This window comes from Eschscholzia californica, unplaced genomic scaffold (genome assembly GCF_041429995.1).
Source record: "Eschscholzia californica isolate CP2 unplaced genomic scaffold, dmEscCali1.0.p SCAF_1, whole genome shotgun sequence".
NCBI classification, from domain to species: domain Eukaryota; kingdom Viridiplantae; phylum Streptophyta; class Magnoliopsida; order Ranunculales; family Papaveraceae; genus Eschscholzia; species Eschscholzia californica.
Genome location: NW_028238198.1, coordinates 82,123,867 through 82,137,852, shown reverse-complemented (window position 1 = coordinate 82,137,852; position 13,986 = coordinate 82,123,867). Strand labels below are relative to the sequence as shown.

Sequence of the window (13,986 nt, the reverse complement as noted above, 5' to 3'; positions counted from 1 at the left end):
ATTTAAGTCTTAGGCTATTTGTTTTTGTTAAAAAGGTCGTGTTTCGCTTTGCATAATGGGGTTACTCAAGTCAACAGTTAGTCATTTTTAAGTTATTTGTTTTTGTTAAAAAGTGTCTGAGTTTTGGACTTTTAAAAGATAAATGTGGTTACTAAAAACAACTACTATCTCTTAATGCAAGTTGTGTTATTAATTTTGGTCAAAAGTAGGGTTGATAGACATTAATTTTATCCCTAGACTATTAGAATAGTCTTTCATTTCATTATAAAATCAAACATTAATAATTTTGATAAATATAATAAATCTAAAGAAACAAATTTAATTATCACTAATTAAAATGATGAAACTCAATTACCTATTAGTTGTGATGGGTTAGGCAAAAAAGAAAGGGCCGGTAATTATAAGGCCCAATATATGGGAGGTTAATATGTATGACGCTCACTCTCAAATAATAATGAGAAAAGAACCCATCTGATGAAAGTACCACATTACCCTCGTTTACATAAATAAGAGACAATACTGTCCTGGCCCACATTAACCCTCCTCAAAATAACAAAATCAAAACATATCCCGCCCACAATTTCTAGACACTTTTGAAAGTCAGACTTGGGGTTATAACCCAAAACATTTCTCTCTCTTCCATCATTACATCTTTTGCTTCCCACTAAAAAACCAAAAACCATCTTATCTCTCTCTACAAAATCGTTTTTGAGCTTTAATCTCCATCATCTCGATCAAAAATTCGACGAAATCCAGAGAAACTAAGGGTATTTAAAATCTTTTGTTAGGGTTCCGGTTTGATAAGGCTTTTTTCATCGGTTCGATCTTGGTTTTGTTACTCGATTTTTAGGGTTTTTGTTTTGTTACTCGATTTTTCATCGGTTCGATCTTGAAAAAACTAGGGTATGTAAAATCTTTTGTTAGGATTTTGGTTTTGTTACTCGATTTTTCATCGGTTCGATCTTGAAAAAACTAGGGTATCTAAAATCTTTTGTTAGGGTTTTGGTTTTGTTACTCGATTTTTAGGAGAAAAAGAAAGATTTATTGTTAAATACACAACAATTTTATGTGGGTGTTTCTTAAGATCTTCATCATGTTCAACAAAATCAAAGATTTTGATGTGTTTTTTTGTCTTAAGATCTTCATCATGGTTTGACGTGTTTTTATAAATATAGATTTTGTTCTTCAGAAATATTTAATATTTAGAAACATTTTGGTCTTCCCAGAACACATTTGATATGTTTTAACAAATTTTGTTCATTTTGGATGGTTTGTTCTTCAAATCTACATATAAAAGATCCTGGTTTTTAAACATTTCTGGTTTTTTGTGTTACTTTATGTTAGATTTATTCATATTCTTTGTTTTCAAAACTTGAGGGTTTGTTTTTCAAAACCACAATACATTTGTAAACAAGTTTACATGTTGAAGATATTTTGGGTTTTGTTTCAAACATTTTTTGTTTTGTTCATTTCGGGTTTGTTTTCAAACATTCGGGGGAATGTTGATAATTAATGAGTGTTTTACTTGGTAAAAAAGTTTTTCTTCTTCGTTTAGCATTTTGTGGGATCTTGGAAACATTTCAGTTATTTTAAAGACATTTTGGGTTTTGTTTCAAATATTCATGGTTTTTTGTTGTAGTTATCTTGGGTATTGTCCCAGACATTCAGGGGTTTGTTGGTGAATTTTGGGTTCTGTCCAAGACATTCAGGGGTTTGTTGGTAAATTTTGGGTGTTTTAGTGGGTAAAAAAAATTTGTTCTTCGTTTAGCATTTGAGAGGGTTTTTGGAAACAGTTAAAATTATGTTGAAGATATTTTGGGCTCTGTTTCAAACATTTATGGTTTTGTTAACGACATTTTGGGTTTGTTTTTTAGACATTCGAGGGAATGTGAAGATTTTTTAGGGTTTTACTTAGTAAAAAAACTTTTTTTTTCGTTTAGCATTTGTGGGGGTTTTAGAAACATTTACAGTTATGTTAAAGACGTTTTAGGGTTATGTTTCAAACTTTTACGGTTTTTTTGTTGTTATTTTGGGTTCTGTCCAAGACATTCAGGGGTTTGTTGAGGAATTTTGGACTTTTACTGTGTAAAAAAACGTTTCTTCTTCGTTTAGCATTTTGGGGTTGTGGGAAACATTTAAAAATATGTTAAAGACATTTTGGGTTTGTTTCAGACATTCAGGGGAATGTTGATGATTTTTGAGTATTTTACTTGGTAAAAAAAAAAATCTTCTTCTTTTAGCATTTTGGGGGGTTTTTGGAAACACTTACAGTTATGTTAAAGACATTTTGGGTTCTGAAACATATATAAATATGTTTGTGGTTGAAAGATATGTGTTTTTGACATACAAAATTGGATGTTTGCATATAGTAACATTCTTATTGTTTGTGGTTGAAACATATAGAACATTCTTATTGTCTGAAACATATCTAGATATGTTTGTGGTTGGAAGATATGTGTTCTTGACATACAAAATTGGATGTTTGCATATAGTTACCTCCAAAATGTGATGAGTAAACTTTTTATATTGATATGAGAATAAACTTTTAGGAGCAAATCAGGTAACTAAAACAAACATAGTTATATTTTTTCTGAGCATATACTCATGTGCTCTAAGACTAAACATACTAAAATATGTTTTACTCGTAAAAATTTAGTGTACATATTAAATTATGTTTATCTGATGAGTAAACTTTAACTTCGAAAACATATAATTTTTCTAAAAAACATAATTTCATTTGTTCTAAACATATCAACATGTGTTGTGTCCATACTTTGATGTGTTTATATATCTACCGGAATGCTACGAAAGAGGTAAGAGAAGTCTTGGTTGATAAAACCTGTTATTATTCGAAACATTAGTAAATATGTTTGTAGTTGAAGAAATATGTTTTCAGCAGTCAAAATGAGTTGTTTGCATATAGTTAAATATTCATAACTTGTATGTTACTATATGTTTAATGTTTTTTTATGTAGACAATTGGTTATTTGTCTGCTGCAAGGACAAACATGTTGTCGTGCGAGGGAGAAAAAAGATCGACATTAAAGAGAAAGTCATCGTTGAAGTTGATAAGAAAAAATATCGACATTAAAGAGAAAGTCATTGTTCAGAAATTTACAAACTTGTTGAGACAAACTAAGATTTGTTCAGAAATTTACCAAATAGATGAGACAAACTAAGATTTGTTCAGGAATTCAAAAATAAAATTTCAAATATCTTAACATTATAAAGAAACCAAATAGATTGTATTCATAACAAAAAGAGATTGTTTCCACTAGATTTGTTCACGACATTGTATATCTTCAAAGAGAATCTCGAAAGCTTTTCACTCCATCCTGAAATATTTGACCAATATGAGTAAACACAGGGCCCCAAGCTTTCGATATTAGTGGTGCCTGATATGTTGCTCGGTCAACCTCCATATGCAAAATGCTGGAAACAAAATGCCTTTAAATTAATAAATATTATGAGAACATAAAAGTTTATGCTTCAGAAATTGTTCTTTATGCAAAGAATCGAAGTAAGTAAGTGACATATTTCTATTTTATGCATAATGCTTCAAAAACAATGTTATTAAAAGAAGAATTTTTTAGTGAAAAATCCACAATTTTTTTTATTGTTTTTAACACAACGATATATGTTAAGAACAGTTAAAAAGCATCTAAACAAACATGTTTGTGTTCGGATATGTGAATACATGTTTCATGACATTTATGCAAAACAAAAAAGTAACTTTCTGTGTTGCTTCAAATTATAAAGAAAAGTAAAGTGTTTAAACGTGAAACTCACAACATATTTTAAAATGCTTAACACCAGTCAATTTGTTTGTTAAAAATCAAAATATGCTAAAAATGTAATTTCTAGAGAGAAACTGAAAACATATACAAAATGTCTATGGATTTATGAATTTCGATAACAAACTGTTATATGCACAAGGCAGAAAGAAAATGCACTTAACTTACGTCTTATTGTTCGTTTTTTATATATTTGAATGAAGGTGTTTTTAGTAGCTATTGTATATCTTCCAAGAGAATCTCAAAAGGCTTTCACTCCTCCATCAAATATTTGACAAATATGACTAAACACATGGCCCCAAGATTTAGATACTAGTGGTTTGTCCATCAATGGTGCCTGATCTATGTGTAGGTCAACCTCCATATGCAAATGCTGTAAAAAAAATGTCTTCAAATTAATATATATTCTGAGAACACAAAACTTTATGTTTCTGAAAATGCAGTGGTGCAAAAACAAATCTGAACAAAAAGATTTGTGTTAGTGGAAGTGGAAATATGTTCATGGAATAATATATGAAAACAGATAACATGAAATCACAACAAGGTGAAAACATGAGTATATACTTCCGAAAACAGAAAATACTCTAAACAAAGGAATTTGTGTTTGTGGAAGTGAAAATATATTTCATGAAATTTATGAAAACAGAAAACATGAAAATTATGAAAACAAAAAACATATTGGGTTTTTCTTAGGACATTACTTGTTGTGTCAGAAAATATGAGTGTAAAAACCAAACGAAATTTCAGATAGACAAAGTTTAAAGAAAAAAAAATGGAAAACAAAATGAAGATGAAGAACAAAGAAGGTTCAATGAACAAAACATGGTTGAACAAAACATGGTGTTGATGGTGATGATGAAGATGAACACAAACTCTCTAATAACTAAAGAATGTTCATGGAACAAATCATGGTGTTGATGATAAAGATCATGAAGATGAAAAAAAATACAAGAAGAAAGAAAGTTTTATGAAACGAAAAAATAAAGAAGAAGAAAGTTTTATGATGTTTTAAGAAAACGAAAATTTACAGACGAAAAAGAAGATGAGTGTTTATGATGTTTTAAGCAAAGTGCAAAGAAAATGAAGATGAAGATGAGGGTTTATGTTGTTTTAAGCAAAATGCAAAGAAGATGAAGATGAGGGTTTATGATGAAGATGAAGGGATGAAGATAAGAAACCTCTAACCTGTAAATCTTTCCGGATCCGGTGTAGCTTAGTAGTTGTTAAGGAGATAGAGAGGAGAGAGAAAAATGGAAAGAAAGATTTCTTTCTCTTATGGAGGAGAGAACAGATATAGGAGAGAGAAAATTGATGGAAAGTTTTGAGGAGGGAAAGAGAAAGTTTTGAGGAGGGAAAGAGAAACTAAGAATATAAATGGAAGGAAAAAAACCCAGACATCTTCTCTTATATATATATATATAGGGTATAATAGGGATTAATTAAAATATGGGCTTCCTAGAGATGGAGAAAGTGACCTAGGGATCCGAAATTGGGTTGGATTAGGATTATTTTTGAAAAAATAGATTTTGTAAGTTTCTTATAATAATCTATGGTGGGCCAAATCTTAGTTATAGGGTCATTTTTTGGACTTTTGAGTAAAAATTTCAAAAAGAAAAAGAACCCACAAAGTTTTGAGCCGTTTGTTTAAGAGCAAATAAAGGTTTCTAGCTTCTAGTGCTACGGTTGTGAGTTTTTTTTTCAAAAGTTGTCCACTTTAATTTGTTTGGCTTGTTGTGATGGTGCACCACTTTTTGTCTTTTCACAGAAAACTTGTCCAAGATTGCTTGGCAGCTGTCACCATACGTTTGCAATTATTGGATTGGTTGAGCTTTCTCTTATCCATTCCTCTTTAAATGGCCTAAATATTAGGCCAATTCATTTTTTTAATTAGATAGTTTGGGGCAATCCATATTTTAACTTCATAATTTAGAACGAGTTTCTCGTTTAGTCCTTTTGTCTTGATATAATGGAGTATCTATTTTGTCAGGCTAGAGGGTCGTCGAATATAGAGATCACATGAGAGAAATACTGAAAATACTTAGTGTTTGGATCATGGAATCATGAATTCGCGTATTCATGGATCTAACCAATATTTTTTAGTTTGTTTGGCAACTAATAAGAATCCTATGATTTATTATTATAGTATTTGAGTAATTTTAAACATTTGTTTAAAAAAAACATTTTTCCTAAATATCGTTTCATAGGAGAACCCTCTGTTTTCTTCATAATTTTTTTTTCGAGAACCGTTTTCCAATTTTTTTTTTCAAAATATTTTTCTTCTCCAAAGCCGTTTTTCCTTAAAAAAAACCCTTCAACAAATCGTAGTATACACTAGGCCTTCTAATTCTTTAAAGCTTATCCAAAAGATTCGCGATACAACTAGGAATACGTTTTAATACCACACATGAGTCACTAAACATGCCAGTGATGTATCCCATTTGATATCGTCGTATCCGAGAATCAATAAACTCGACCCCGCATTGTTCACAAAATTTCGGGTTGTCTTCTTTTTCATCTCCGATTACTCGATAGTTTCCACAAGCACAAATTCCACTTTTTATTGACCCAAAATTCTTTCACAATACAATCCATCTTGTCCTGGTCTATTGGTTTTGTAATGAAAAGTATATGGTTTTATCACCTTTCCAACTATCTCTCCATTAGGTAGGATTTTATTGGCCCAAACAATTATTTGTTCAGGAGAAACTACGATCTTTGGTTCTGGAATTGAATCATTTCCTTGTATCTGAGAAAAACTTCTAGATTAATAGGCAGGAAGCTTTGTCGGAATGAATCAAAATTTTTCTCGAAAAAACGGTTTTCGAAAAAAACACTTTTTGGAAACAAAAATGATTTTTGAAAAAAAAATATTTTTAAAATAATTATTTTGTAGGAGAAGATATTTTTTTTTTGTTGATTTCAAGTTTGATGAGTTTATTAATCCAAAATCGTAGCAAATCTTAGGGGGCAGGGTGAGATTTTGTTCCAATACAAATTCTGGAATTAGAAATCCTTAAGATTCAAGAGTCTTAGGATTCTTGGTAGCCAAATAGACAAAGGATCTTCGAAACCTACCAAATCCTACTCAGAAATCCTGCAACCAAACACACCATAAAGGTAAATTGAAATGCGAACCACCCAGAAAATGTGAATAAAAAGAAAAGAAAAAAAAAGATCCAAAGACAATGTCTTGATAATATCCGAGAATTAATCTTAACAATAACCGAAAGGACATACAAGTCACCTTCCAATTCAAAGGGGTTAGATTTCGTATGCCTTTAATATTTGACTAGTTTACAAGTTTACTAAGGAACATTGAGCGATAAATGTTTTGATCCCCAAATAGAGCAAGTTTGGTTAGTTACTAATTTGTTATAATTCAGCTGTTATTTTTCTCCGTGACCTTTTATAATGTATTCTTCATGTGATATTTAAGACTTCTAATCGATTTTTTTGTGTTTCTTCATGGAGACTATTGTTTTTCTTTACTTTCTATCGAAGTCTCAAACTCAAATTGTAGAGAACATAAACCTACCGGACGAAGCAAAAACTATTATGATCTTGAGGTTATATTAAGATAATACAACATTTCTTTTATCAGTTGAAGTACACGTAAATTGTTTCTTTGTTTCTAACTACTCATTCAAAAGAACAAAATAAATAAATTGTAATGTCCTTTTTTATTATTTATGTTCTCTAATGAGTAAAGCAACAAGATAATGCAACATTGCAATCTATCCAAAGGATGGATTTGACCAATACAACTGGATAGATAAGAGACCTAACAAAAAGTAATGACAAGTATAGAACCTACAAGGAGCAAATTGAAAAGAAATTAGAAAATAAAAATAGATAAAATAAGAAATAATAGGAAAAAAATCTCATGAGTCATGACATTGACAACAGGACCCAAACTGAGAAAGAGTCTAACTTTTTGGAACTAATAGGTTTAAACATGTATAATGTGTATACTTAATTTTTTTTGTTGAAATATATACTTATTTATTTGAACCTCAAATTTATAACAAAATTTGGGATTGTTTTTACTTATTTTATGTTGAAATTGTTTTTACTTCTTTAATTTGTATGTTTTGGTATAATATATATTTATCTTAGATAAATTCGGATTTAGCCATTTAGGTTAAAAATAAACGCAAGTCATATTATTGTGGGAAAGTTGGCTTGGAAATTGTCATTATGAAGACTCCATAATTAACTTCATTCTTTTACTTGGTGGCAATATAATATTCATGCTAACCAAAATTATTTCTAATCGTGAAAATTATGTATACTTGTGTACTTGTAGTGGATGTCAATAAACGTTGGTTGCATAGAGTAAATTTATCAACTATGGTTACACACCTAGGTCAAGACATCCCTTAGACAAAGACGACTCATTAGGTTATGTCGAATTAGTTTAATAGTTTATATGTTATTCTAAAGTTTCTCTAGACTAAGAGGGGAATATCCACAATTTCATACTCCATTGATTATAGTTTATAAAAGGATAATGCTAAACAATTTACTAATAAACAAACAACTCGGCTACCACCCTAAAATAGTCTATTGTTTTTTATTTGTTGCAAAATAGAGTATTGTTCATATACGGTAAATGTCATTGTGGGCAAATAAAATCCACTCAAAAATAATTAATCTGGCAATGTATTTAACTCAGAATTGTTACCCTACGTGTCTACCGATATATAGTAGCGTCTTCATATATAAATAGAAACGTGAAACAAAATTTTCGTGGAATCTGACTAGACGGTTTGATTTTGGCCTATACTTTTTCCATCATTGTTAGGCTAAATCAGACCGTCTACATCAAATTTAGGTCAGATCTCACCCAGGCTTCTCGGATGTTCAATCGTCTATACTTTATAAAATCACACTACGTACTTAGACAATATCTTATGTCTCCAAACTCATTTATCTAATTGCGAACCCTACACGTTAGGATATCCAATTCGATATCTGTAATAATGTAAATTTTAAACTGTTAGATCAGAATATAACAATGAGGCACTAAAATGATCATAACTCTTATCAAGATATCTAATCCCATATCTACAAAAATCAACATTTCAAACTGTTAGATCAGACAATGGAAAATGGGATTCTAAAAATATCAAAACTCATGTAGTACCATAGTAGTGAAAGATTTGTTCTCCCACTAAATATCAACATTTTGCCCAATTTCCCTAATATTTAATCAAATTGGGTCCACTTGAGCAAGATGTAGAAGTGAAAGATTTGTTCTCCCACTAAATTAGTCCTTAAAAATTGAAGTAGGGCATAGATAAAAAGAAAGAGTTGTAGATATTAGTGGGGGATGATGAGGCCAGTCTGGATCATCTTCCTTCCCTCCCTCCTGGAAGTCACCATTTGCTGACATCTAAATCTAAATCCAACCTTATTAGGAAGAAGAAGAAGAAGAGAGAAGAGGGCCCTAATGGTTGCAGTCACCATCTCCAGTGGCTCTGGTTTTAATAATATTATTAGATTAGCCATGGTGGAAGGTGCCTTCGTCATCATCTTCTTCAATTACTGTATTAATACCAAGTCTTCTTCTTCTTTATCTTCTTCAATCACCATCATTAGCACCAGTTCAGTCCCCAAATTGTTCAAGAAAACCAAATTTGTAGTTCTATCTACTACTTGCATGAACATGGATTTTTGTTTCTTCCTACCCACAACCCATGATCTCTTATTTTCCTTTGATGAAGCTTCAATTTGATTTAAAAAAAACCCTTTTTTCCCCAAATTTTATCGTACCCTCTTCTGTGGTTTCATCCTTGTTTTGATTTTTCTCCCAATTTGGCACATTTAATCGAAATTAATTGATACCCTTTTCAGTATTTATAAGATTGATCACCATGATGATGACTTCTTCATCCTTCTTCTCTTCCACCATTACCAATTTGATCATGAACCCTTCTTCCTCTTCCCCTTATCTTCTTAAAAAAGCATCATCATCATCATCATCATCAGCAGCAGCAGCTAGTTCAATGGCGATGATGACAGGAGCAGCTCCTTCACTACTAATGAATAGTACCCATTACTCAACTCACTGTGCTTTTGATGCTACAGTTGGACTTCTCAGGTAAAATCAATTCTTTTGCTCTCATCTTCATTTTCTTTTAGTAGTTCAGATTTATGTGGAGATTTTGGGCTAATTGGGTAAGGAAGAAAATGCATAGGTGGAGAAGGAGGAAGGGGAGGAGCAGCATCACCTCTCCTGCCATGGGTTCTTCCCTAATGTGCAGCAGCAGCAGCACTGATCAATTTCCTTCTTCGGATTTCCATCTCCCCGAGGTTCGATGGAGTCATCCTTCCCTCTGAGTAAAATTACTTACACACCATAGAAACCACTTTCACCACTTTCCTCTAATCAATTTTGATCAAAACTATACTAGTTTGTGAGAATAGTCCTACATAGACCAAAGAAAGTTTCATGAGAAAGTATGTGAAGGCAGATACACTATAACCAATTTGTTTTGAGTTGAGTTGGATGCATGACAAACTTAACGCATTTCACATAATCGCTTCATGAGTAGCTATCGTGTACGAAGGTGATATTGCCATATATATATCATTGATTTATCATTGATGATATGCATTCAAATCACCTCCAATACAGACAAACAGACGTACATACATATATATATATATATATATATATATATATATATATATATATATATATATATATATATATATATATATATATATTATCGTTGGTGATATTCAAATAGATAACCCCTTTGTGTTATAAGCATTTGAATTCAATATCGACTACTTAAATCAGTGGGCATCCTATCCATTGTTACTATCTATTAGACTACTATTTTGTTACTTGTTCAATTCTCCTATTACTAACTTCGAATACTTGTTTGATGATGTCTCTCTCGATTGCTTAAACCATGGACAATAAGCAGGTTCAGAAAGCCGCGAGGGAAAAGTTCACCGAGGAGGTCTCCTTCTGGTCGTCATCCAATGACGATGCTAACCTTTCTCTGGCTAAGGTACCTCTTCAATTTCATTCTGCATAGTTCTCACATGTGCTGATTATTTTAGCTGAGATTCAAGTTTTAATATATCCCTATCGTTTTGGATCTTTATTCGCTCTAAGAATCTATTTCTTTTATGTACCACTTTGTTGCAGGCATTGCTGTACATTGCAGCCGAAGATGAAGCGTTCATGGCTATTGACCGAGAGATGGATTCTCGTTCTCTCCTGAATGAAGGAAGAAATTCTTCAATCTCGTTTATACCCAAAGATTACTCTTGCTTGGAGGCAATGCCATTAGCTGGCAAGAGTATATCTGCGTGGTTGAGTGAATTGGACATTATTGCCAAAGAAGTGGAAGCAGAATTAGTCTCAAGAGACATAGGTTGCCATTTGATGGAAGTTATGGAGGCAGTGAATTTTGTTCTTTTCGAACTAAGAGGATTTAAAAGGCTTCCCGTACTTTTGGACTCAAAGCTCTCATATTTGCATACAGTGTTAAGCTCCGGAAGTGGAAGTGGTAAACCTCCCGCCCCGGGTTCTCAATTTACTTTAAATAGCAAGTTTACTTATTCGTACAATTCTTTCTTACTCTGTTACTTTGCCTATATACTCTTTCCTTGTTCTATATCACAATTTCTTTTCAACCCTTTGACACTTCATTATATCTTATACTATCATTTACCATTGTTTCAGCTATATTGCTCAGCATTATTTATATAGAAGTTTGTCGGAGAATTGGCGTGACAATTGTTGGATCTCGAGTTGGGGAAGATTTTTTAATTTGGCCTCAAACAGGGAATCCCGAGGTACGCCAATATGTGGAACTTTCTTTTTTTCCTTTTTCGTCGTGTACGATATTGAAGGTGAATCCTTTTATCCTTAAATAGCTAATTTGCATTGTTTTGTTATTTTCTGCAGGAGCTGTTCAAGGTGTCATCAGGCCATAGTTTATTTTTCACAGTTAATGGAAGATGTGTAGAGGATCCTAGTTCAAAAGCTTCGGACTTGAGAAGTAAATCACTTTCAGGGCTTGAAATTGCAACTAACAAAGATATCATTGGGATAGCATTGGCTAATTTGATTGTAAGCTATACTATCTCGCCCAATAATTTCCTTATAGTCTTACCACCTCATATCTTTTCTTTTCCTACTTCTATAAGTTGCTTGATTGTTGGCCTTCTTTTCCGCTCCTTTTTTCCTTGTCTGCAGAGACTTCATTGGAAACGTGCGTCAAGGATGAACCACGGATTGATGTTGACTTCTCCACTCAGACCTGTTGACGAAACAAATGAAAAATTTAGAAAAGTTGATGACTCAAAGCTTCCTTTATTGCGACCTCTAGAGTTAAGGTAGCTTCATTATGAACTTTACCATCTGAATTTTTTCTACGCCTCCATATAGCAACTTATGCTTTTAGAGAAATTCGTTGTTAGTATGGCATCATAGCTAGAAGTCTTTGTGTCCGATAAACTTAAGTTGATCCAAGGCAGATCTAGTTCGGCGAATCAAGAACAGAAGAGTCTAGGCTTGTGTTTCCAAAGACAGTTTCTTTTTTGCGCATTTTGGTCCATAAGGACTTAAACATAGTCTTTGTAGTTGATTGATATATAAATCGAAGAGACACCAGTTCCTCTCTGTAATATGTTAACAATAAGGTACTTGAGTGGGTTACCTAGTTCCTTGTTGTGGTTCTATGAATGATAACCATACAAGGATTGACATTTGTGTTATCTTTAACGGTATTCGCTCTAGAAACATTAGATGCGATGAATGCAGTTCATTATATGAAAGTATCTCCGATGTATGGTATACATTTTTGGACGTTGTTACTTCGGTGTTTTTTTCCTAGTACTTTTTTGTCATGTCGGGTAGTCGGATACTCGTAACCACTTCTATTGGTATAATATGAGATCTTCTGTATGCACATATCATATCACACCATCACACAATTTCATTCCGTACTGGTGTCAAATACAGATTCCCGTATTAGTGTCAATTTTATATATTTGGAGTTACAATATACCCTAATTGGCTGATACGTAAACAGCATATCATCCAAACTATAAACACAGATGCGTCATTTTCTTCTATTGGTGTTCGACCTGCATACTGCTATCAGGATTTTCCTAATTCAAATCAACGATATTGGCAGAGCGATAGTTTCCATGGTTTTGTAGACTAAAACCTTTTCTTTGTTTTAGGTTGGCTATAATGGCATCAGAAAGATTGTTGATTCTGCAACCACATAATTGGTCATTAAGGAGAGATCATGGTATGCTTTTGTTCTATAGCAGGTACATTTTCTCACTCTTTGCTAATGTATCTCTTTCATTCCGTGAAAGCGGAAGTGTGATATACATAAGCTTTTCTACATTTCCTCTATGGCCGTCGTTGATGCAGGAAGTATGCAGAAGCTGTCCAAGAGCTTAGCATTTGCATGGCTTTTGCACCAATGGAGGAGGCAGAAGTTCTTGAACCATTTGTTGAGAAGTTGCACTTGTTACGGGTTGAATCGTCTTGGAAGTCCATGGAACATGATAATGGTCGGCTAACAGTTCCGTAGGTTTCAGTTTATTTTGGTGATCTGTTTCTGTTTTTTGTACAGTTTTTGTTGTTTAACAGGCACAAACATCACCATGACAGTTCAATGTACTTAGTTTCGAGCATATCTTTCTTTCGTACCTAAGGCTCGTTCTCTTGGAGACGCTTGAAGTCTTATATATCTTGGTTGGGCATGAATGTTTTATCTTACATATCGATACTTCCATGGTAGAGAATCACGTACCGATACCTGTACGAGGACTATCTGCTTTGTGATTCCCACCAAGTTAAATAGAACATTGTTTTCATTGTAAAGAAAGCTATAAAACTGACAAGTACATTGACCTAATGCAGAATGACTTGGGGTTTTAGGGTTTCTTTGAGTTCAGGTTTCAGATGCTACATTTAGTTTAAGCTGTCTGAACCTATACCATAAGTCTATATGGATGGTATGGCTGCAGTTTGCAAGTATAATCTTTAGTGGTCGGAAATGGTCTGACCTGTGTGGTTGTGGATCTTTACCAGGCAGGCTCAGGTAGGTCACCGACAATAGCCGTTTGTCAGCCATCATTACCTGAGTGGAGAAAGAATATTGGTGACTTGAGCTGGGGGGAAACAAAAAAAATAAACTAAAAGAAT

General features: G+C 32.8%; 1 protein-coding gene and 1 long non-coding RNA gene across 2 annotated transcripts; one reads left to right on the top strand and one right to left on the bottom strand.

The window, feature by feature from the left end:
* Positions 1-3,230: 3,230 nt before the first annotated feature.
* Positions 3,231-5,295, bottom strand: LOC147569946 (uncharacterized). The gene is made up of 3 exons (XR_015238895.1): positions 4,980-5,295; positions 3,963-4,167; positions 3,231-3,432 (listed from the first exon to the last, which is right to left on the bottom strand). It is a non-coding gene; the product is annotated as an uncharacterized LOC147569946 (long non-coding RNA).
* Positions 5,296-8,996: 3,701 nt separating this feature from the next.
* LOC147569945 (transglutaminase family protein) lies at positions 8,997-13,472 on the top strand. The gene is made up of 9 exons (XM_086656443.1): positions 8,997-9,897; positions 9,995-10,109; positions 10,733-10,819; positions 10,960-11,323; positions 11,500-11,612; positions 11,725-11,889; positions 12,016-12,155; positions 13,008-13,100; positions 13,207-13,472. The coding sequence occupies exons 1-9, from the start codon at positions 9,671-9,673 to the stop codon at positions 13,367-13,369; spliced, it is 1,467 nt and encodes a 488-aa protein (XP_086512569.1). The 5' UTR covers positions 8,997-9,670; the 3' UTR covers positions 13,370-13,472.
* Positions 13,473-13,986: the final 514 nt, after the last annotated feature.

What these genes read in the sequence shown, in the direction of transcription:
- LOC147569945 (XM_086656443.1), top strand. Translation starts at nt 9,671, where the DNA reads ATGATGATGACTTCTTCATCCTTCTTCTCTTCCACCATTACCAATTTG. An exon ending in CTCAAACAGGGAATCCCGAG is followed by an intron (nt 11,613 to 11,724) that starts GTACGCCAATAT and finishes TATTTTCTGCAG; the next exon opens with GAGCTGTTCAAGGTGTCATC. An exon ending in TTGCGACCTCTAGAGTTAAG is followed by an intron (nt 12,156 to 13,007) that starts GTAGCTTCATTA and finishes TCTTTGTTTTAG; the next exon opens with GTTGGCTATAATGGCATCAG.